The sequence below is a fragment of the Cucurbita maxima genome, unplaced genomic scaffold (assembly GCF_002738345.1).
Source record: "Cucurbita maxima cultivar Rimu unplaced genomic scaffold, Cmax_1.0 Cma_Scf00069, whole genome shotgun sequence".
NCBI classification, from domain to species: Eukaryota; Viridiplantae; Streptophyta; class Magnoliopsida; order Cucurbitales; family Cucurbitaceae; genus Cucurbita; species Cucurbita maxima.
In genome coordinates this window covers 482,895-506,341 of record NW_019272085.1, presented here as the reverse complement: position 1 = coordinate 506,341, position 23,447 = coordinate 482,895, and the positions used below count along the sequence as shown (strand labels likewise).

Sequence of the window (23,447 nt, the reverse complement as noted above, 5' to 3'; positions counted from 1 at the left end):
CTAATTTAGATTATTTACTAAAAAGAGCAACACAAATTAATATGGGATTGGAGTGGACTAGCCCAAAAATGTCGTTTAGGGACTAGGTGACCTTTTTTTCGTTCCTTATGTCATAGCCACGGCTAATTTTTCCATCATCTACGTTCGTCGATATTTAAAATGAAGAAAGTAATATTATTCGAGGGTATAAAACCTTCTTTTACAATGACGTGAAATGCATTTTAAAATTTATACACAATCGACTGACTCATACGACTAAGAATGTCAATTGACAATGTGACTGTCGTAACGGGTCAAAGCTAACCGGTGATAAGATAGCCTCATAAGTCAAAGGGGGAGTGGCTTTTTCTCGAAGTTAAAAGAGAGTTAAAACTAGCTTCTCTCCGATGGGACGTAAACATGTACACTTGTCGAGCTCCGAGCACCATTATAAATTTTTATAATCAATGAACCTTCCATCCAAATTCCACCCATTTTTTCTCTCCCGATGAAGATGATCGAGAAACCCAGAGATCCAATAATCAAATCCACCGCCATCGTAATCTCGCCGTCACCCAAAAATTCCTTCTCTTCCTCCTCCTCCTCCGATTTCGAATTCACCGTCTCCATCTCCCCCCGGAAATCCTCCACCGCCCTCTGCCCCGCCGACGAACTCTTCTGCAATGGTCACCTTCTGCCTCTCCACTCCCGCCGGAACTCCCTCGTTCCAACCCTCCTCCCCTCCTCTAGCACTTCCTCCTCCGCCGACTCCACCACCACCACCTCCCGCGACTCCACCGGCAGCTCCTCCACCGATCACTCCCGCTCCTCCTCCCAAAACGACCCCAACCGCCCCACCTCCGACGACGCAGATCTTAAGCTCAGAACCCGACAGCGTAACGACAAAAAGTGCAAGCAGTTTTCGTTTGCGAGATTCTCGTCGGTTTTCAGGAAGGAGCCGAAGAACAACACTGGTAGTAGTACTCATGGTGGGGAATCCAGGCCGCCACGTGTCAAAGGGATTGGATCCACCGCTAAGGAAGTGATCAAGAAGTGTTTCAGAAAAGTCCAACTCAAAATTGGGTCCAAATCATGCCACTCGGCAACGGCGGCGGCCCATACGGCGGAATCGGCGAAAGATAGCTCGTTAAATCCCGGCAAGAAGGAGGAGAGCGGCAGATTTTCACTCTCATTTTCTGGGAACTTGAGGTAATATTGTACCCGGCAAGAAGGAGGAGAGCGGCAGATTTTCACTCTCATTTTCTGGGAACTTGAGGTAATATTGTAATTATAAATCAAAGCCAACCAGAAATTTTGATCAAAACATAATAACTTTTTAAAATTTAAAAATTTAAAATTTAAGAAGAACAAATTTGCTTTTGAACTAGGTATCCACGTGGGAGAAGCAGCTTCCTACCGAGTTGTCCGTCGTCGACTCGGTCATCGCCGAGTCACTCCGGCGTGCTCCGACGAGGAGGCGTACAGAGCTTGAGCTCTGTCAGTGGCTACGGATCGTCATACTCCGCCGACGTGTCGTCTATGGAAGAACTCCACAGTGCAATCCAAGGCGCCATTGCCCATTGCAAGAACTCACTAATCCAGACCAAAGACACCATCAACCCCGACGAACCCTCCTCGAGCTGAATCCTCCCGATAAAAACACCACCAATTTCTCACCGTATTTTTAACCCAAAGTCCATTAGAATTACTAAAGTAAGTAATAAAAACACCACCAATTTCTCACCGTATTTTTAACCCAAAGTCCATTAGAATTACTAAAGTAAGTATTTTCAAGTTGATCAGAGTGTTTTTCAGGCGATCGGAAGAAATCTCGGATCGGCCTTATTGGGTAATTTATCCATTTGAGTATAGTTTAATTTATTTCATAAATATGAAAATATATATTGAATGCATTAATGATATGCCAAAATTGTGTAATATTAATGTTGTATCATGATCTTCAAGCTTGCACTTTTTGGATGTATTTTGTTTTATATCTGTCAGAAACTCCAAATTTGTCGATTAAATTATATATCAATCATTTTTCAATCTAGGTTGGAGACATTGTGTCACGTCCTAATAAAATTTGATCTATAAAATTAATAGATTTATTTTCAAGACGAGTTCTAATATTTGTTCATGGCGGTATAATTTTATTTTTTTTAATTGATTTTTTTATTATGAAAGTAATTATAAAAATAGTTTTAAAAGTGGATTACTACTCACCTCTCAAGCAAACGCCACATGCAAAACGGGAGCGAATTGGGTCGAATAAATTTATATATTTTTTAATTATATATATATATATATAGCGGAGTGTTGAAGTTTGGAGGGGAGTGGCGATAACATGGGAATGGGACCAGAGGTGGTGGGTATTGAGCGAGATCTGGACCGTAAAATATGCTGACTTTGAGTTGACTTTGGGATGTCGGTGCGGAATCGAAGTAGAGTGAGCAGGATAAATCATGAACAGGCGAAGGAGGAAATTGCAGCGAACCTAGCGGGTTTTCAATCAGCTCATTCAAATTATTTTAAAATGGTGAAGCAACAGCTATGGTTGTTGGCCCACGGGTTTTCAATCAGCTCATTCAAATTATTTTAAAATGGTGAAGCAACAGCTATGGTTGTTGGCCCATTCATTAATTATCCATCTTTAAATTATGTATTCAAACCCTAATTTCCATACGTCACCCAATAAAACTAAAACTAAAAATAATATTCTTCTTATCGGGTTGAGTGCAATCACGTTGAGTAAAAATATAAAAAACTAAAACTAAAAATAATATTCTTCTTATCGGGTTGAGTGCAATCACGTTGAGTAAAAATATAAATGACTTGTTTCATCGAGAGAGTTACACGAGCTACCTTAATTCGATTCAATATTAATTATGTTAATTTATGTATTAATTTAAATATTAGTGCATTAGTATATAGTGTTGTCTCAATTTTATTTTGATCAAAATTATTTAAATAATAATAGTTTAGTAAAGGTATTTTTTTGGTTTAGTATATGGTTTTTTTCGTTCACAAGTTAGGGTATTTGTTTAATAGGAGGGAAGCGGGGCGGTGGTTGGTGATGTGGAGCAGCTGTGGGACTGAGGCGGCATTACCAGTCGGTAAGATTGGACCTCCTCCAGAGCTCTCTCTCTCACGCCCGACATGTCGATTAAAACGACGTTCCATTAAAGACTAAGCGACAGCTCACATGCCATTACGCTGCTACTGTTTTTCCGGCGTTGACTGCGAGTCGCTGTCACAAAATGTGGGCCGATTCTTCATGGGCCTCCAAGGCCCAGCACAGTCCATAATTTATCTATTTTTATATTTATTTAGTTTTCGACTATTATAATATTTTGTACAATAAAATCATTATTTAAATACAAGGCCCATTAGCATGTCGCAACAAGATGGGCCTCTACTGTTGACTAAAGTGGATTCATTTGGGCCCACTAAAATTTCGTGGGCCAGCCTAGACAGAGCGCACATTAGTTACTTTCTTTTAGCGGTTTACCTTTATAGTAACTTTTGGGCGGGAGCGCACGTTAGCATTTCGGCCCAGAGCGGGGGAAGTTTTCGGTCGGTTTTGATTAAATGCGAGACAGAACGGAAAACTGTGAAGAAATTATGGGAGGCAAAGATAAAAGAAGAGGGAAATCTGAAAATATTTACAGTGTGAATTTACTAAATTACCCTCTAACCCCCATCTCTCTCTCTCTCCTCCTTTCGCTCGCCTTTTGATCAAGTCCCCAGATTTGGTTATTGGGATCACTCTCTTCCACGTCTCGTTATTCCAAGCTCCTCTGGTTGTTTGTTTATGGAGCTTCCGAAGCGCGTAGATCAGAATCTTCCAGAGAGGAAAGGCCACAAGCGGAAACTGGAGGAGGAATTTGAGGAAGAACGGGGGATCTCTGTTCCTACTGGGGATGCCAAGCGAGCGTTACTCAGCGAGGTCAGTGCTCAAAGAACGGGGGATCTCTGTTCCTACTGGGGATGCCAAGCGAGCGTTACTCAGCGAGGTCAGTGCTCAAGTTCAAATTCTCAATTCCACTTTTTCATGGAAGGAACCCGATCGAGCTGCTGCTAAGCGAGCTACTCATGTTCTTGCCGAGCTTGCTAAGAACGGTACACTCATATACATATTTATTTTAATTTACCGCTACTCATGTTCTTGCCGAGCTTGCTAAGAACGGTACACTCATATACATATTTATTTTAATTTACCGGAACGCCCTTCCGATCTTGTCGCGTTCTTATGCCTATTCTTCTCTTTCGGTAGTTGGAGTTTCTAGTGGTTGATCATGTTCTGGATGGTTCTTTGGATTTTCTTCTTCTTTTATTTTTTTTGTGTCTTTTTGTTAATTGATTGGAATTCTTGTGTTTTGTTGGGGTTGTTGCCAGAAGAGGTAGTGAACGTGATTGTGGAAGGTGGAGCAGTGCCGGCTTTAGTTAAGCATTTACAAGCACCGCCTATTGTTGAAGGTGATCGCAGTCTTAAGCCATTTGAACACGAGGTTGAGAAAGGAAGTGCTTTTGCGCTTGGACTACTGGCTGTAAAGGTCAAATTCATTCTGCTCTATTTGGATACATATTTTCCTATTATCATCTCGACAGTGTGTATGACTTCTTTGTACACGTTCTTTCAGTCAAAGAAAAGATACTGGCCTAGATTTTCTGTCCTTAACTTAGTAGCGTTGAACAACATTTTGGACCTGAAATTTTTGCATAAACAATCCTATTCTCGTTCATTTAGTCTAAGGTGTTGCCAGAATAAATGCAATCTTTCAATGGGATTGCTTGTCTACAGTTGTTGCTGATGCGTAATCCCTTCTCAGGCTTTTGTTTGACATTTTCATCGAAATTTAAGAAATACGTATTTTAGCATGCATGTATAAGTTATCACCTCATCTCAGTCCCAATGCTCTATGCATTTCTTCTAATGATTTCTGATCCGTTTCTTCTTTTTATCCTCTCTAAACAGCCAGAGCACCAGCAACTGGTTGTTGACATTGGTGCTTTGTCACACCTCGTTGAGCTATTGAAGAGACACAAGGAAGGTTCTTCTCGTGCTGTAAATAGTGTCTTTGTCACACCTCGTTGAGCTATTGAAGAGACACAAGGAAGGTTCTTCTCGTGCTGTAAATAGTGTTATTCGTAGAGCTGCAGATGCTATTACAAATCTTGCCCATGAGAATAGTTGCATTAAAACACGGGTTAGGTATGCTCAGTTAGTTGTCTAACTTCCAAGTTTTACAATTGTCATTGAAACCCATTCTTGATGAGGATTTAAACATTCAGGATGGAAGGTGGAATTCCTCCTCTTGTTGAATTGCTTGAATTTACGGACACAAAGGTACAAAGAGCTGCTGCTGGGGCATTACGAACACTGGCCTTTAAGAATGATGAGAACAAAAATCAGGTAATTTGTCTGTGAATTTGATGTTCAACCGTAGGTTTAATATGCGTCTCATATATTATCTTTACTACCTGGCAGATCGTTGAGTGCAATGCTCTCCCTACGCTCATTTTGATGCTTCGGTCAGAGGATGCTGCTATTCATTACGAAGCGGTAGGGTGTTTTCCATGTCACAAACATGGATATTTTATGCCTATTAGTAAATTGATATAATTCAGTTTGCGGGTGTTTTCCATGTCACAAACATGGATATTTTATGCCTATTAGTAAATTGATATAATTCAGTTTGCATTCTGTAAAATATGGATTTTGTGGATTTTAGGTTGGTGTTATTGGAAATCTGGTGCACTCATCCCCAAATATAAAGAGAGAAGTTCTCCATGCTGGAGCTTTGCAACCTGTTATTGGATTACTCAGGTATTGTAAACTTCAGGATTCTTGTCACATCTTTTATTTTTTACTGCTTCGTTACGTGTAACTTCAGGAATCTTGTCACATATTTTGTATATGATTCAGTAAATGTCTAGTGCCTATCTTCTCATTATATCTATATTCCGTTGTAGCTCTGTCAATTAAACTAGTTATGCCGTGAAGAAAAAGTTGATCTCCATTAGTCTGAATCATGTTAATCATTTCTCTATTGATTTAGTTCTTGCTGCTCTGAGAGCCAAAGGGAGGCAGCTTTATTACTTGGACAATTTGCGGCAACTGATTCAGATTGTAAGGTAAATAAAAATTGACGATTTATTATTTCAGGGCAACAAGTTTGAATAAGAGTGATATATTTATGGTATATTATTTCCTTAAATAATTTCTTTTTATTACAAAAGATATCCTCACCAGTCAATTTCTGTTATGTATACTTGTTTTTATAACTTTCTTACTGACACATTGAACATTTTCAGATTCACATTGTACAGAGGGGTGCTGTTCGACCCTTAATTGAGATGCTTCAATCACCTGATGTACAGCTACGAGAAATGTCAGCTTTTGCATTGGGTAGATTGGCACAGGTACTACATTCCATTTCTTCCGTTCAAAATCATACCTGGTGGACTATTTCCAAGTTTATAACTTAAAATTTTTATTCTTTTTGGTATAGACAACCTATCTTTTACCCGACATTAAATTTCATAAATCTTCATACTGCTTTTTTAAAGCATTATTCTTCGCCACTTGGTTGATTCACTTTTCCCCCCGGTTCTTAGGAATGAATGACAAGGTCTTGTGAATTTCTTAGCTGAAACTGAGAAGAATTTTTTATTTTCAGGAAACTCATAATCAAGCGGGTATTGCTCATAATGGTGGTCTAATGCCATTACTGAAGCTTCTCGATTCGAAAAATGGTTCTTTGCAACATAATGCAGCATTTGCTCTTTATGGTCTTGCGGATAATGAGGTATATTACCTTTAATCTTGATATATAAACTTGAACAGGAATTGCTTCGTAAATCCTACCGCGTTACTGAACTATTGTGATCATAGTTTAATGTAAACTTTAATTGTTTATTTCCTTCTGTAGGATAATGTATCTGATTTTATTAGGGTGGGAGGAGTTCAGAAGCTGCAAGATGGAGAATTTATAGTGCAAGTAACTTAACCTTCCTTATCTATCTAGTTGGAACAGTTTAACCCAACAGCCACCCCCCNCCCCCCCCCCCCCCCCCCCCCAACCTCTTCTGATCTTGCTCGTATTATTGGAGGTTATCCGCAGTTTCCATCCAATAGTGGGGGTTACTGACTTTCTTGCTTTGTCAAGTGTGAGACTTGAATATATTGGCAATTTTGTTTCAGGCAACAAAAGATTGTGTAGCAAAGACAGTCAAGAGATTGGAGGAGAAAATACATGGAAGGGTGAGCTGTGACTTTCCTGATTTTGTTTTGGGATTTTGGCATGTCTGATGTTTAAGTCTGCTCAAAGACAGTCAATATGGATGCTTTCCAAATGTTAATCACATTCTTTTCCTTGCTTAGGTCTTGAATCACTTGTTACATCTAATGCGTGTAGCTGAGAAGGCTGTGCAAAGACGAGTGTCTCTTGCTCTTGCTCATCTTTGTTCACCCGATGATCAGAGGACCATATTTATCGATAATAATGGCATGTCATATTCTTAGAATCTCATTAAGTCTTTCCCCTTTGAGGGTCCAGTTGGGGATAAATTTGTTTTCTTAATGGAAATTTTATTGTAGAACAACTGCATTTGCATTGTGCAGGTCTGGAGTTGCTTCTTGGCCTGCTTGGTTCTTCAAGTCTCAAGCAGCAGCTTGATGGTGCTTGCAGGTCTGGAGTTGCTTCTTGGCCTGCTTGGTTCTTCAAGTCTCAAGCAGCAGCTTGATGGTGCTGTTGCTCTGTACAAGCTGGCAAATAAAGCCATGACTCTTTCTCCTGTAGATGCCGCTCCACCATCTCCAACACCACAGGTAGGATGTTTGTAGATTTATTACCTTTCTGACATACGTCATTGAAAAAACATTTTACACATTGGCTTGAGAATGAAAACCTGGCTTTGTGAAATAGAGAAAGTTAATGGGTACGGGTCCCTGATCCTTTGATTTAGTGGCTAAATATATGAATCCCTCGAAAATCTGTTTCAGTTTCTGGGAGTATTTGTTCTCTACTTCAAGTTTTTTACCTGAATCCCATGCCCTTAATTACTAAAATTCTGACATGTCATGCAGGTTTACCTTGGGGAGCAGTATGTGAACAATTCTACATTGTCTGATGTGACTTTTCTTGGTCATGCAGGTTTACCTTGGGGAGCAGTATGTGAACAATTCTACATTGTCTGATGTGACTTTTCTTGTTGAAGGTCTTTATTGTTTTTCCTCATGTTTTAAACAACATATGATCCGTTGCTTTTCTAGTGACTTCATTCAGCTTATGCCTTTTCCATTTGACATTTGCAGGAAGACGCTTCCATGCCCACAGAATTGACTTCATTCAGCTTATGCCTTTTCCATTTGACATTTGCAGGAAGACGCTTCCATGCCCACAGAATTTGCTTGCTTGCTTCTTCAGATGCATTCCGTGCAATGTTTGATGGTGGCTATCGGGTGAGAATATCAATATTTTTTAAACTAATTCTGTCATCCTTGTTTCTAGTTAACTGGTGGCTATCGGGTGAGAATATCAATATTTTTTAAACTAATTCTGTCATCCTTGTTTCTAGTTAACTTTGCGACTACGCTTTCAAGTGCGAGTGGTAGTTTTGTATCACCTGTCATAATGGCTCCTGCATGTTGCAAGTTTCCCCGATCATATAGTTCATTTAGAACAATGTAATACCTTTAATATTTATCATCCATGTTGCAAGTTTCCCCGATCATATAGTTCATTTAGAACAATGTAATACCTTTAATATTTATCATCCTTGAGCATGTTTATACTAATATTAATCAAACTGGAAATTTCTTGGAACAATAGTCTTCAGAATGTACAATTTCACTGATTGGGTTTAATATTATTTCAGGAAAAAGATGCAAAGGATATAGAAATTCCAAATATTAGATGGGAAGTTTTTGAGCTAATGATGAGGTAAAAAAGTTCGAGTTCCAAAAGTTATCAGACTATGAATGCAAGTGGTATTATGTTAATTAACTGAATTTAAGTTATCATTACAGATTTGTTTACACTGGATCTGTGGATGTTTCGTTGGATATTGCACAAGATCTCCTGAGAGCTGCCGATCAGTATCTCTTGGAGGGACTTAAACGATTGTGCGAATATACCATTGCACAGGTGAGCTAAGAATTTTTAATTTTGGTTTCTGATATTTCTCATTCAATTATTCCGTAACTCAGGCTGTCATATATGTATATGCTATATATGTTAATTTTAAACTTCTGCCAGGATATATCATTGGAAAATGTTGCAAGCATGTACGAACTTTCAGAAGCCTTTAATGCCATATCTTTGAGGCACACGTGCATCCTTTTTATCTTGGAACAATTTGATAAACTCAGCGCAATGCCAGGGTATGTGCCTCCCAACCTTTTCTGGTCCTTCCTCCTTTGCCTGCTTGAATAAACCTTTTGAGTTTTTCTGCCGTTAAAAGAAACTTGTAAATCCTTGTTGAAGCATATGTTCACAAAGTATCAAATTATCCACTTAGGTCTAGATTGATAGCCATTTAGCTTTTGAAAATTAAGCCTTGAAATATATTTTCACCTTGGAGTTCCATGTTTTGTTATTTACTTTTTACATGTATTTTTTAAAGCTAAGTCAGTTTTGAAAGCTAGAAGAAAGTAGTTTAAAAAATTTGCTGTTTTTAGAATTTGGGTAAGAATTCAATTCTTTTCTAAACATATCCTAGATAAATGATGAGACAACAAACACAATTTTAAAACCTATAAACCTTCAAACAAGCCCTTAAAAAACTTAATTTCAAGCTCCTCAATTTTGATAACAAACTTGGAAGCTAAAACTGTTAGATTTAGATCGTGCCAGTGGCTTTAAATGGAGAATATCAGTATCAGAAGTGGAAGCTAAAACTGTTAGATTTAGATCGTGCCAGTGGCTTTAAATGGAGAATATCAGTATCAGAAGCCCCTACATAATATTATTAAAGCAAGCTGTAAGTTAAAGTCGTATGGATCATTTGGAGATTCACCTAAAGAGGCCATGGATAGAAAATTTTGGTTTCTCCTGCCTTTTCTAAGCCAATGCTTCATTCCAATATTTGCAGGCACTCTCATCTAATTCAGCGCATACTTCCCGAGATCCGCAACTATTCTTCATTCCAATATTTGCAGGCACTCTCATCTAATTCAGCGCATACTTCCCGAGATCCGCAACTATTTTACAAAAGCCCTGACCAAGCCTAACCTCCATGGCTCACGGTTGTAGATGGCTGGACCGTGCACTTATTCATCATCTCTAACTAAAAAAACAGGATGTACAGATAGTGGTAGATTTGGTTGCTGCAACCGAGCAAGCTAGAATGAGGTTCGAATTAGTTAATTTGTTTGATGGCTCATGATCCTTTGGCTTTTCTTTTTTCTTCTAATGAGTTTAGGGTTTTGATCTTTGTATAAAGTCTTTAGTAATAGCATTGCTAGATAGAATGACCTCATTCCTCACATCGACCTTATCCTTGAAACGCATTGCATTTATTTTATGAATTGATGCATCTTCCCAAATGACTAAGCTCTTGTGAAGACACAATTCAGTTGGAGAACACTGTAAATTTGACCACCGGTTATATCAATTTCAGGGGTTCAACAGGTTTTTTTGGACTGGGTTAATCTTTTGAAATAATTTTGATTTCGTTATATTATATATTTATTTATTACTTTTACTGTGTGAAGTCCTTTAACAGACTTGACTGTAATTAGGTAATTAAGATCAAAACCCGTTTATTAACTTTTTAATTGATTTACTTTAAGTGTGGTTTTGTTAGTAATTTTACTTTAAATAAAACTATGGAATGCATGTTACAATTTCATTTTTTAGATTAGATTTCACGTGATTCCTACATTAATTTCTTCATTTTAACCATAATTCATATATTTCCTTGGAGCACCATGGGCCCATTTCCGTATGATTGCCTTTGTTTTTTCTCTGTATATAAATGACACGCTTTTAATGATTCCAAACATACTTCCAACTATTTCTTTGAAGTACTACACATTCATTAATAAATCAAAACTATGTATAAATGTTTACCTTAAAGCAATTTTATTCATGCTTTGATGTGACATGTGAAATGATTATGAAAATTATTGATACTCAAATAATTTGTATCAAAATATCATTTTTTATCGGTGGTAAATTATTTAAATATAAGACTGAATTAAAATGGGCTAGAACTCATAATTTTGTTAAAAAATGATAAGTGAGTAAGTGAGATTGTACTGTCAAAGTCATATCGTCCTTGGACTTTCAAACTTTCCCTCAAGATTTTAAAAAGTGAGTGTATGTGTTAGGAAGAGGTTTACACATCTTTATAAAGAATGATGTTTCCCTCTCCAATCGATCTCACAATCCATCTCCTTGGAGTCTAGTGTCCTTTTTGACCCATCATTCGGTGTCTGACTCTTATATTATTTGTAATAGCTCAATCTCACCGTTAGCATATATTGTGTTTTTTAAGTCTCCTCTATGGGGGCTTCACTCAAAGATTTTAAAACACATGTTAAGCATATATTGTGTTTTTTAAGTCTTCTCTTTGGAGGCTTCACTCAAAGATTTTAAAACACATGTTAGGAAGAAGTTTTCACACCTTATAAAACATGTTTCGTTCCCCCTCTAACCGACTTTAGATCTCACCCGGATAGTTTAAATGGTTAGGAATCATATTTTTTCCTACTCCCATAATAACGAGAGAATATATTTTTAGATGATTAAAAAGAAAAAGAGCTGAAAGTCGAGGCTTTGAAAGCGACTTTGCAAAAATCGAAACCTGGCGACAGGGGCCATCCTCTGCCTGAAACTTCAAATTTGCAAAACTTCTCTGTTCGGCTTCCGCCAATTGGACGCAAACGCTAGCCCTCCTCGAAACCCCCACCATTGGCCTTCGCCCCGACAATTATAATCAATATTTTACCATTTCCACGTCTCCCTTTTTAACTTTCCCTCTCTTCTAGTTTAGATTTTTTCCTTCTATCCTCTTCTCTCGTCTTCTACAGTCACTCGCTGACATCCTCCATACATCTCCAGCAGGTGAACAACACTTCTTTTCTCTTTTCTTGTTGCTCTGTTTGCTTTTCATTACAGGGTTTTCTTCATTCCCTCCTTTTGTTGCTTGTTTGCGTTTGTGGGTTTTCTTCCATTTTCTTTCGAACCTCGTTTTTTAAGTGTTTGAAGCTTTGTTTTGTGTTAGATCCATAATAGTTGTTGCTAGTTTGTGTTTTTATCTTCTGGGGTTAATTTTAAGAAAAATGGGCTTCTGGTAATGTTTTTGTTTTTTGTCACTCTATCTTGTTGGTGGACTACCCTCTGTTATTTAGGTGAACACAGAGATAGTTCAGAAGGGAAAAGTTTTAGGCAGAGCTGGATATGGAATTCTTCTTCCTATCTGTGTCCTTTTTGTTTCTACTTCTTATTGGACTAGAAGAATGGTTGGATGATTGCTTAGTGGAGCTTGGAAATATGTTTTAGCTCTGTTTCTTTGCTGATATTGTAATATGTTTGGGTACTAATGATTTTTTTGGCTCATGGCTTTGTGTGTCCTAACTTGTCTCTATTACCTAGTGACTATGATTTTCTGAAGAACTAGACACTTCTGTTAAGTTTATTTCTATTCTATTCACTGTAGGTGGCTGGATTTGAGCACTTCTGATAATGGACTTTGAAAACACAAATTTGGAATGTAGACCATTGTCGATCAAATTGTGGCCTCCTAGTGACAATACCCGGAATATGCTTGTGGAACGGATGACATCTAACCTTACCAGCAAATCCTTTTTCACCCAGAAGTATGGTACTCTTAGTCGGGAAGAGGCCACAGATGAGTCGAAGAGAATTGAAGACATTGCTTTTGCTACAGCTAATCAGAACTATGAAAACCAGCCTGATGGTGATGGAAGTGCTGCTGTGCAACTTTATGCCAAGGAGTGTAGCAGGCTTCTTCTCGAGGTTCTTAAGAGAGGTCCTAGAGTCGAGGCAGACAAGGAGGAGGTTGGATCTGATATCACTAGTGCTCCACGTGAAACCTTTTTCGACATCTCAAAAGGTCGACGGGGGTTTTTTGAGGCAGAGGAAGCTGAAGAACTACTAAAGCCTTTGAAAGAGCCAGGGAATTCTTATACCGTTTTTTGAGGCAGAGGAAGCTGAAGAACTACTAAAGCCTTTGAAAGAGCCAGGGAATTCTTATACCAAGATATGTTTTAGCAACAGAAGCTTTGGTTTAGATGCAGCTCGTGTTACTGAGCCCATTCTTGTATCCCTCAAGAATCAGTTAAAAGAAGTGGACCTCTCTGATTTTATTGCAGGCTGAGCCCATTCTTGTATCCCTCAAGAATCAGTTAAAAGAAGTGGACCTCTCTGATTTTATTGCAGGAAGAACAGAGTCAGAAGCTCTAGAAGTCATGAAATTGTTCTCAGATGCTTTAGAAGGCAGCATCTTGAGGTCTCTGAACCTCTCAAACAACGCCTTAGGTGAGAAAGGTGTTAGAGCTTTTGGCTCTCATCTTGAGGTCTCTGAACCTCTCAAACAACGCCTTAGGTGAGAAAGGTGTTAGAGCTTTTGGCTCTCTCCTGAAATCACAGACTTGGTTAGAGGAGCTATACTTGATGAATGATGGCATTTCCAAGGAAGCTGCTCAGGCAGTGTCCGAGTTGATTCCTTCAACGGATAAGCTTAGAGTCCTTCAATTTCATAATAACATGACAGGCGATGAAGGTGCTCTTTCCATCGCTGAAATCGTGAAGCGTTCTCCTCTATTGGAAGATTTCCGCTGCTCCTCTTCACGGATAGACTCTGAAGGAAATCGTGAAGCGTTCTCCTCTATTGGAAGATTTCCGCTGCTCCTCTTCACGGATAGACTCTGAAGGGGGAGTTGCCTTATGTATAGCACTCGAAACTTGTACCAACTTGAAGAAACTTGATCTTCAAGACAACATGCTTGGAGTGGAAGGTGGATTTGCTCTGAGTAAGTCCCTTGCATACCATGTAGATCTCAAGGAGTTGTATTTGAGCTACCTGAACTTGGAAGATGAAGGTGCAATTGCCATAGCTAATGCACTAAAGGACACAGCTCCTGCACTAGAAGTCTTGGAAATGGCTGGTAATGACATAACAGCTGAAGCTGCTTCTGTATTAGCTGCTGGAATAGCTAAAAAATCCCATCTTACCAGCTTGAATCTGGCCGAGAGCTGCTTCTGTATTAGCTGCTGGAATAGCTAAAAAATCCCATCTTACCAGCTTGAATCTGGCCGAGAATGAACTGAAGGATGAAGGAACTATCCTGATCAGTAAGGCACTAGGTCACATCAAAATAAAAGAAGTTGATATGAGTACTAACTTAATAAGGCGGGCAGGGGCTCGGGTTTTAGCTCAGACTGTGGTTCAGAAGCCTGGTTTTGTGTTGCTGAACATCAATGGAAATTTCATTTCTGATGAAGGCATTGATGAGGTGAAAGACATTTTCAAGAAACATCCGAATATGCTTGGGCCCTTGGATGGAAATGATCCCTGATGAGGTGAAAGACATTTTCAAGAAACATCCGAATATGCTTGGGCCCTTGGATGGAAATGATCCCGAGGGGGTAGATGGGGATGGGGACGAGGACGAGGACGAGGATAAGGATCCCGTAGCAGACGAGAACGATGAGGATGAATTGGGATCAAAACTAAAGAACCTTGAAGTTGATCAAGAGAACTAGAGGTTGGTTTAGGCCATTTGCAAGATGTTTCTCTTAAACTTTAGTGTTTGAAGAGAGGAATCTGTTGTTTTAGTTTGGGATTTTTATCTAATTTAAGCAACCAGCATGGTACGTGCTAGATGGTCTGTAGCCGTAGGTTTTATTTGGTCTTTGCTTAGGCACTCTGCTGTGTTCGTGTGACCACTGATGATAGGAACTTTTGCCATGAACCGCATCTCTATATCCCTTTCATTGCCTCCCTTTTTCAGAGGAATGGATAGGAACTTTTGCCATGAACCGCATCTCTATATCCCTTTCATTGCCTCCCTTTTTCAGAGGAATGGATGAAGGATGGATCTTCCTCCCAACTCAGTGGAGATTAGCTTGGAAAGCTTGTTTATATTGATTGGAGTGGATGTTCTATTACCTGTACTTCAAGTTACCATAAAACTTGTTAAAATAAAGCAGATAGTTATGTTCTTTTCGATTTCTTACATTTTGTCGTCTCCTCCACCTCTGTGCTGCCATCACGGTACCGTTGTCTCAATTTTTCATCCCTGCGTATTCTTCTTCACTTTCCATTTCATTTCGACTTTGAGTGTCCTTTTGCCACCACTTCCATCCCTGCGTATTCTTCTTCACTTTCCATTTCATTTCGACTTTGAGTGTCCTTTTGCCACCACTTCCTGCACAACATGAGCAAGCTTTTCTATTTTCCATTTCATTTTGACATATACAGCCTGTGTCAATTACAAAGTATGTACATCAGAATTTAGGTACCAATTAAATTCCCATATAAATGCTTCATGGTGGCAATTACAAAGTATGTACATCAGAATTTAGGTACCAATTAAATTCCCATATAAATGCTTCATGGTGGCCAATGGAGCAAAAGAGACAAATACGTTTGTTACAACGTTTTAGAGATATTATAGTAGCAATGAACAAATATACTATATTTGAGACAAATACGTTTGTTACAACGTTTTAGAGATATTATAGTAGCAATGAACAAATATACTATATTTGATGAGAAAATACACATTAGATCTCCCAAATACAATATTTGATGTGTATTTAAATCTTGTCCATATTCAGAAGGCCGAGAAAATCACACAAACATGAATTTAAGCGGCCCCAATTTCCATGACAATTAAAATTACAACACTGAGAGAAAATCACACAAACATGAATTTAAGCGGCCCCAATTTCCATGACAATTAAAATTACAACACTGAGGGGCAGGACGTACTATCTTTTTAAGCCTTTTGTTACAATAAAAAATGAACCATGGGCGCTAATGAATCAACTGCCAAGTTCAAGCCATGTGGGAAACCGACTCCAGGAGAGCTCATGAATTTTGCAGTTTCTAACAATCATGGTCTGAAGTTGAACATTCAAATCGACTCCAGGAGAGCTCATGAATTTTGCAGTTTCTAACAATCATGGTCTGAAGTTGAACATTCAAATCTAATCTGCTGAAATCTAATTTGACAACTTTGTTTCAGTTCGAGTACTAAAAGAACTTAGTAGCCGTAATAATATATGTCCTTACCTTACTCAGACCAACATCAACTGGGTGTTACTCTAGCATTCGGAGCTGTAATAATATATGTCCTTACCTTACTCAGACCAACATCAACTGGGTGTTACTCTAGCATTCGGAGCTGTTCTTTGAGTGTGAGGGTAACACCCAAGTTTAACATGACAAAATGAGGTCTAAAATGTAATGTGCACGAGAAGAAACAGAGTAGCCAAGGATGTCAACATTACGAAGCAGAAGTCATCCAAAGTTATAGTCAGAAAGATACACATAATTAAATATTCAATAGACTATAAGAAAGGGGGAAAAAAAAAAAAGAAGCTTAGGCATTGAGAAAAGGAAGGAAGCATAGGGGGAAAAGAAGCTTAGGGATATAGTCAACTAGAGCACTGGGAACCTTTCTTGATGCTATACCAGGAAAACTAATAAAGTTAGAGAGGAAAAGTTTGTAGGAGAAAGAGATGGACAAAGCTTATGGTAACTGGAAATGACTGCTGGCAGGAAACCAAGAAATCAAGCAGACACTAGAATTTGGCTTCTTCATTCCTCGGCAGAGTTTTTGCAAACAATAATTTCCTAATAATGTTGTCACAAAGAGAAATCATGAAAGCGGATATGGCTAAAACTGTTTGGAAGAAAAAGGGCCAAAAAAGTGATGTTCTTCAACTGGACGCTGAACTGAATTGATTCAAAGTTAGAACTAACATGTTCCCAGTCTTCTTTAAAACACAAGCATCGGTTTCACGTGCAGATTATATGAGAATTCAGCCTCATTATATGACAGAATTTAGTAGAGACTTCTAACATTTACCTTCTCGATATGGACCCCATTCATGGTCATTATATGACAGAATTTAGTAGAGACTTCTAACATTTACCTTCTCGATATGGACCCCATTCATGGTTGCGCAAATGGTGAGGAGCATCAAGCGGTGGCAACATCCCCTATAACAAATTTTTGATTGAAAGAAGATCAGAAGAAAAACAGGAAATGTTACTTCTTGTTGATTAAAGCAACCAATCAATTTAAGGAAAGAAGATCAGAAGAAAAACAGGAAATGTTACTTCTTGTTGATTAAAGCAACCAATCAATTTAAGGTCGGACCACAAATCTTAGATTGTTGTGCTTTGGGAAAAGAGCTTTTCTCAAGTATTGTGGAGTCTCAAGATACTTCAAGTTCATGATTCCTTATAAGAAAAGCAGCGCCACTTTGCTCATCATCAGAATTGTTCGCTGCCGCAACATCCGTGATTCCTTATAAGAAAAGCAGCGCCACTTTGCTCATCATCAGAATTGTTCGCTGCCGCAACATCCGAGTCAGTCACCGAACTCCTTCTACTGTCGAATACCACTACCTGATACTTGCAAAAACTATATTCCTGAGTTGAACAATTTCAATGAAGCCAATGACTGTCCTAGAAAATTTCAAGTAACGAAATGAGAAAGATGGAGACCTCGTCAATTCGGAATATGGTTGCTGCACGAGCAATTTGACCAGCCAACTATGAAGAAGTTCATACAACATTAGGAGAAGGGAAAGTTGTTACAATGTCAATCACATCACTTCGTTTGAACGTGGCGAAAATGAATTGAGAGAGCAGAAAAATCAACACAACCTTCGAACCAAAGATATCAAATCATTCAAAGAGAAAACATAACGAATTACAATCTTCCTAGGGACAGGGGAAAGGGGGAGAAACTAAATCATTCAAAGAGAAAACATAACGAATTACAATCTTCCTAGGGACAGGGGAAAGGGGGAGAAACTCGAAAAACACTCGCCTATAAGGGAGAAAATGCATACTCTAGTGGCAATCTCGAGGGATCGAGCGTTGTCGATGATGGAACCGGATACCGCAATGGTCACTCTAGGTTTTGAAATCGATCTCCTCCTCTCCCCTTCAATTTCATTATTCTCGAATTTCCTCTCCTCCTCCTCTCCCCTTCAATTTCATTATTCTCGAATTTCCTCTCCTCCTCTTTCGAAGGAAAGCTTCCATTGACAAGCTCAGCTACATTCTGCGCTTCAAAGTCGTATCTTTCAAGTGCCTCCATTAAGCCCATGGGCTCATTTGGGCTATACAGACTCTTCCTTTCCCAAGCTTACAAAGCCCAGTAAATTACACGACGGCCCATTATACTTTTGGGCTTTCTGATTCGCTATTACACACCCAAAATAAGCCCATGGGCCCAGTTGGGCTATACAAGTTAATGGATAATGCTTTTTTTAAAAAAAAGAATAATAAAATATTTATAGTGATATATTAATAAATAAAATTATATTGTTTTACAATTTTCAGTTAGAAAAGGTTATATATGTGATTAGTCTGGACCACAATCAACAAACAAAAAATAAAAAATAAAATATTTTTGAAAAAGCATAAATAATTTGCCCATAGAAAAATCAAATAAATAAATAAAATCCATTTAAAAACAAAAAAAAAAAAACAAAAAAGGTGACGTGACAGCCACTGCTCGACATCTTCCTTTGAAATTGGGGATGATTACAAAATCTAAAAAGGAAAGAAATATCACTACTCCTAATTTTGGGTCAAAAAAAGAAGAAGCCCCATATTTTGTTTCGTACAAATAATAATAATAATAATTGCATAAATCACCCCTAATTTATGGAATTTTCACTTTTTAAACTTTTTTGATTTGACTAATTAATCCCTCCAATTTTTAAATTTTTAATTTTAAGAGATTTTAATTATTAATATAAATGGATCCGCGAAAGAGGAGGGTGGGGCCACCAGTGCCCTGCGGCAAGATCGTGAAAATCTTGAGAAATTCCGTTTGTTTCCCGAGAAAATTACAAGCGAATCTACTGCAAAATTTCATCTTCAGATTCATATTATCATTATCATCATTATTTGGTATGCAGTGTTCAAAGATTTCTTGACAGACACAAAAAGATTATAAATAAAATAAAGCTTTCTGGAAAAGCCAAAAATTCAAAGATTTCTTGACAGACACAAAAAGATTATAAATAAAATAAAGCTTTCTGGAAAAGCCAAAAACAGAACAAAAGAAATTTAGAAAGCTACCACACCATCCTTCATCCCTTTCCACAATCTTTTTGACCTATTCAATTCTCCGCTCCCCATTTTGTTTTCTTTGTAACTTCATATTTCCAGTGTCCGTGTGGGATTTCACCGATCCGAATATAAGAAAGGATACATAGATCAATCTACCGTATTGGTCGTATTCTCGATTTTGGAATGAAAAGAGGAGCTATGTTTCCTAGCACGGGACACAAATAGTATACATAGAAATGTTACAACAGTGAGTCGAATTGAACATATGTTTCCTAGCACGGGACACAAATAGTATACATAGAAATGTTACAACAGTGAGTCGAATTGAACATCAAAGAGATTAGTTGACAACAATAAACAAATGGGCGTCTAATTCCCATAACAACAAGGATCTATTAGTGCAAGTCAGCTAAACACTGTGATTAATGAGCAAATAGCTACACCTCTCGCCCAATGAAAAGTATTGAATCTCGTCTCTCCCCTTCCAAATCAAGGAGTGGGGCACGTGTTTTTCTCTCCTCTCTCTCCCTCTATTTCCCGGTAGAGAAATTTGTAAGGACCCAAGCTCTTAGTAGATATTGTTTTCTTTGGATTTTTTTTTTCTCTGGGTTTCCCCCTAAAACACGTATGTTCGAGAGAAGTTTCCACATCCTATTCGTTTACCTCTCTAACTAATGTAGAATTTCACAAAATAACATTCTCGATCACTTCTTCTTCAGTTCAAATAATAGTCTATATCTAATGCAACATGGATTGAACCGTACGTTGAATCATAGAAAGAAATTAGGTAATGGAACTCACTTTTTTAATGGTTTGAACCGAACGTCATACGAAACGTAACATCCAAGTACTTAACAACCAAGCAAAGAACAAAAAGAAGAGTAAAAGAAAAAATTCAAACTTTTTAAATTTTTTTGTCAATTAATTCTAAAAAAATATCCAACACCAAATCAAAGCAACTCCTTTTTTGTTTCTTCTTTTCATATCATGCCTCTCAAGCTTTTTCCCTAATGAATTATTATACACGTGGAGCAGTCTTATTGGCTCCACGCTCTCCCTGTTGATTAGATCAAATAAAATGGGCTTTGGATGGGATTGCAATTGACGGAAACTTTCGGGGTAATGGAGTTTTTTTTAAGCTAAACGACATCGTTTTCTTGGTTTGCCTGTCTACGTGGCATCCCCCAGCAATTTTTTTTTTTTTTTGGTTTCGCCTTTTTTGGTTAAATATATTTCTATTTTAATTATTTTACGTAACAAATTGCATGCATCACATCAAATCAAATTTAATATAATTCATCAAAAACGTAATTATTTTACGTAACAAATTGCATGCATCACATCAAATCAAATTTAATATAATTCATCAAAAACGTCACATATTTCTTAGGTCATAAATTTAATATATGGTTTTTTATAATCAAATCAAATTCGACTTTGACCATACAAGTGGATCTAGAAACCTTCATTACGAAGTATTTTTATTTATTATATACTTATCCGTAATAGAAAGTTGTCACAACTTAAGGTGGGTTTGCTTTCTAGTCGTCCAAAGTTTGCCTTTTTACTAATTGATTAAAGGAGGAGAGGGTCAGGACAGACAGTGTCAAGAAGAACATATGTCATCAATTTTGGAGTGATCTTATTCATAGTTTGGAAGGGGGAAGGAGTCTAATTCTCGTAGGCAGTTCACACACGACAAGATAATAGCCGCACACAAAACTACTTCCATGTTGAGTCGGGGGATGCGAAACGACCTTAAAAGACCTTTCGCACTATCTTAAGAAAGTAAAAAAACATCCGTTTTGAGACCATGACGCAACCAATCGTCTAGTAGCAATCGCGCTCGATTGAAGAGAAAAAGTTAGCACAAGGTAAATTAGCTACTTTAATAAGCTTTATCCAAGTCTTAGTTAGAGCCTTGTGACATATTTTTAAGAGGCCATTTTTTTTTACCAATTTTAAAACAAATCTTATCCGTATCTTTAAATTTTTTTTATTGAAATTCATTATTGTGTTCGTTGTCATTTTTAAAATATGTTTTAATTTCGGTAACTAAGAAATGCCTGAAATAATTCTATCCAATTATAGAATTTTATCAAAATATAGGGATCAAATTATAATTTTTTCAAAATTATAGGATAAAATTTACAATTTAACCATTTTTTTTTTTGCAATAAAATATATGCTATTTCAATCGATATCGAGTATCTTTTTCGAACGGTTTACATCATTCACTTAGTCATACATACACACAAATTTATATTTATCACGTTTGATGATAATTTTGTTTTATATAATAAGATAAGTCTACCATTAATATTTTCTTTTATTTATGTTTTAATTAAAAAAAATTAAAGAAATAAAAAAAAACCAACTATTTTTTTTTTTAATTATGATTTTAGTAATTAAAAGCTAAAAAAAAATAAATGTGATTTTTTTTTCTTCTAAAGCGAGTATACTTTTCAATTATAAAAAAAGGGTAAAAATAAAAATCAAACCTCGGATTAAGTTGATCCTCGAATGTACGACGCTATTGATATTGACCCCAAAAAAAGAAATGGTAGGTACGACTAGTACGTGGACATACGACCATCATTCTCGAACAGAACCTAGAAAACAAAAGAAGATATTAACTTTTACGTACGTAAATACAAACCACTATATTAATATCGCTATACATATATGTGTAGATATCGATAGGGATGGAGCGGGAGTGGATGTGCGCGGGTGAGGGTTGTGGGAGGGGGTAGGGCATTGATATCGATAGGGATGGAGCGGGAGTGGATGTGCGCGGGTGAGGGTTGTGGGAGGGGGTAGGGCATTGAAAGGCAGAAGGAGCTCCACCTCGGTGAGAGGAAAGGGCATGTGGTGTGTAAGGGCACTCTACTCCAAGTTGCACTTTTGGTCGTTGTTGTTAGAAAGGATAGGTATAATGCATGTGCCCTTTAATTTACTCCAAGTTGCACTTTTGGTCGTTGTTGTTAGAAAGGATAGGTATAATGCATGTGCCCTTTAATTCCCCGCTATCATTTTTACATCCCTCACATCCCTATCCGGCGTCCCACACGCTGAGACAGATAGGGCCACTTAATATCATTTTTACATCCCTCACATCCCTATCCGGCGTCCCACACGCTGAGACAGATAGGGCCACTTAATATTACGTTTAAAAGTTGGATGAGTCCAGATGGTTGCAGTACCCTAACCAGAGACCTATTAATCCTTGTTTTCACACTGACACACACCTACTTGCATCCCTCAATCTGTACGGGTCTGTCCTTCCTTCTTCCTTTTTCCGCCTTGCCCTAATACTTTGGGTCGGTCATTCAACTTATATTAATCTACTTTTGTTCGAGTGATAAAGAGATTTCTTCCTGTTAGTTAAATGGGATTGAATATAGAAATTATCCATGACCTTGACTCTCTCTAGATCCTCACTTTGTCTCGAAGCCCATCACTATACCTATATTGTCCGCTTTAGTTTGTTTCATATTCCCGGCAACTTTGCAATTTTTAAAACGCGTCCGTTAGGGTAAGAAATTCTTTAGTTTGTTTCATATTCCCGGCAACTTTGCAATTTTTAAAACGCGTCCGTTAGGGTAAGAAATTTTTCGTTACCCTCTCCAATCGACGTGGGATCTCATAATTCACCCTTCTTGGGGACCTAGTGTCTGCGATGACAGACCTAATCGATATGGGTTCTCACAATCCACCCCCTTTGGAGACCCAACATCATCCTCGATGCCATATCACCCGGTGTCGAGCTCTGATACCATTTGTAACATCTCAATCCTACCAGTAATAAATATTGTTCTATTTAGGTTTTTCCTTCTTCTTAAGGCTTTTAAAACAGGTCTGTTAGAGAAAGATTTTTCACATTTTTATAAGAAATGCGTTCGTTTACCCCTTGGGGAGTGACCCGATCGAAGGTAATTGAAATATGAGGTAGAAACAAAAGTAGAGAGTCGGGGGTGTAACTTGTAATTTAATTAATTTTAGTGTTGGGTGAAGGGGACATGAAATTAATTGGTTGGAAATGGATGATTAAAAGGATTAGAGAGAGAGAGAGTTGGAGAAGGATTAAATAAGTATGATCCAAAAATTAAAAATTAATATTAATTTTTAATTAAGAAGTACAGACCCAAATGGAGAGGGCCTCCCGAGTA

At 37.8% G+C, this 23,447-nt stretch overlaps 4 protein-coding genes and 1 long non-coding RNA gene across 9 annotated transcripts; 3 read left to right on the top strand and 2 right to left on the bottom strand.

Annotated features, from left to right (window-relative positions):
- Window positions 1–370: 370 nt before the first annotated feature.
- LOC111472236 (probable membrane-associated kinase regulator 1) lies at window positions 371–2,021 on the top strand. 2 transcript variants are annotated; one of them, XM_023117880.1, is made up of 3 exons: window positions 371–1,188; window positions 1,368–1,657; window positions 1,764–2,021. In XM_023117880.1, exons 1-2 carry the CDS (start codon window positions 488–490, stop codon window positions 1,621–1,623), a joined length of 957 nt encoding a protein of 318 aa, XP_022973648.1. In that variant the 5' UTR covers window positions 371–487; the 3' UTR covers window positions 1,624–1,657; window positions 1,764–2,021. The 2 variants fall into 2 exon arrangements, with proteins under 2 accessions (XP_022973648.1, XP_022973647.1); XM_023117879.1 differs by having other exon boundaries at window positions 1,761–2,021.
- A 1,594-nt stretch (window positions 2,022–3,615) lies between these two features.
- On the top strand, window positions 3,616–10,624 carry LOC111472283 (ARM REPEAT PROTEIN INTERACTING WITH ABF2-like). The gene is made up of 21 exons (XM_023117931.1): window positions 3,616–3,928; window positions 3,996–4,101; window positions 4,378–4,535; window positions 4,958–5,033; window positions 5,101–5,194; window positions 5,275–5,395; window positions 5,471–5,545; window positions 5,715–5,809; window positions 6,042–6,117; window positions 6,298–6,405; window positions 6,663–6,791; window positions 6,915–6,983; window positions 7,187–7,246; window positions 7,367–7,490; window positions 7,674–7,813; window positions 8,139–8,202; window positions 8,367–8,446; window positions 8,863–8,927; window positions 9,014–9,131; window positions 9,243–9,367; window positions 10,145–10,624. Exons 1-21 carry the CDS (start codon window positions 3,794–3,796, stop codon window positions 10,236–10,238), a joined length of 2,112 nt encoding a protein of 703 aa, XP_022973699.1. The 5' UTR covers window positions 3,616–3,793; the 3' UTR covers window positions 10,239–10,624.
- A 930-nt stretch (window positions 10,625–11,554) lies between these two features.
- Window positions 11,555–14,922, top strand: LOC111472281 (RAN GTPase-activating protein 2-like). 2 transcript variants are annotated; one of them, XM_023117929.1, is made up of 8 exons: window positions 11,555–12,053; window positions 12,649–13,085; window positions 13,153–13,324; window positions 13,392–13,461; window positions 13,529–13,824; window positions 13,892–14,138; window positions 14,206–14,467; window positions 14,535–14,922. In XM_023117929.1, exons 2-8 carry the CDS (start codon window positions 12,675–12,677, stop codon window positions 14,715–14,717), a joined length of 1,641 nt encoding a protein of 546 aa, XP_022973697.1. In that variant the 5' UTR covers window positions 11,555–12,053; window positions 12,649–12,674; the 3' UTR covers window positions 14,718–14,922. The 2 variants fall into 2 exon arrangements, with proteins under 2 accessions (XP_022973697.1, XP_022973696.1); XM_023117928.1 differs by having other exon boundaries at window positions 11,556–12,053; window positions 13,529–13,782; window positions 13,850–14,174; window positions 14,242–14,467.
- A 153-nt stretch (window positions 14,923–15,075) lies between these two features.
- Window positions 15,076–18,219, bottom strand: LOC111472282 (putative methyltransferase C9orf114 homolog). Of its 3 annotated transcripts, XM_023117930.1 has the most exons (5): window positions 18,045–18,219; window positions 17,551–17,655; window positions 17,345–17,483; window positions 17,118–17,184; window positions 15,076–15,436 (listed from the first exon to the last, which is right to left on the bottom strand). In XM_023117930.1, exons 3-5 carry the CDS (start codon window positions 17,420–17,422, stop codon window positions 15,240–15,242), a joined length of 342 nt encoding a protein of 113 aa, XP_022973698.1. In that variant the 5' UTR covers window positions 17,423–17,483; window positions 17,551–17,655; window positions 18,045–18,219; the 3' UTR covers window positions 15,076–15,239. The 3 variants fall into 3 exon arrangements, 1 of the variants encoding a protein (XP_022973698.1); XR_002715383.1 differs by lacking the exons at window positions 17,551–17,655; window positions 18,045–18,219 and having other exon boundaries at window positions 15,076–15,382; window positions 17,345–17,482; XR_002715381.1 differs by lacking the exons at window positions 15,076–15,436; window positions 17,118–17,184; window positions 17,345–17,483 and adding an exon at window positions 17,695–17,742 and having other exon boundaries at window positions 17,497–17,595; window positions 18,045–18,207.
- A 1,032-nt stretch (window positions 18,220–19,251) lies between these two features.
- On the bottom strand, window positions 19,252–20,031 carry LOC111472315. Its single transcript, XR_002715390.1, has 2 exons — window positions 19,722–20,031; window positions 19,252–19,483 (listed from the first exon to the last, which is right to left on the bottom strand). It is a non-coding gene; the product is annotated as an uncharacterized LOC111472315 (long non-coding RNA).
- Between the last annotated feature and the right edge of the window lie 3,416 nt (window positions 20,032–23,447).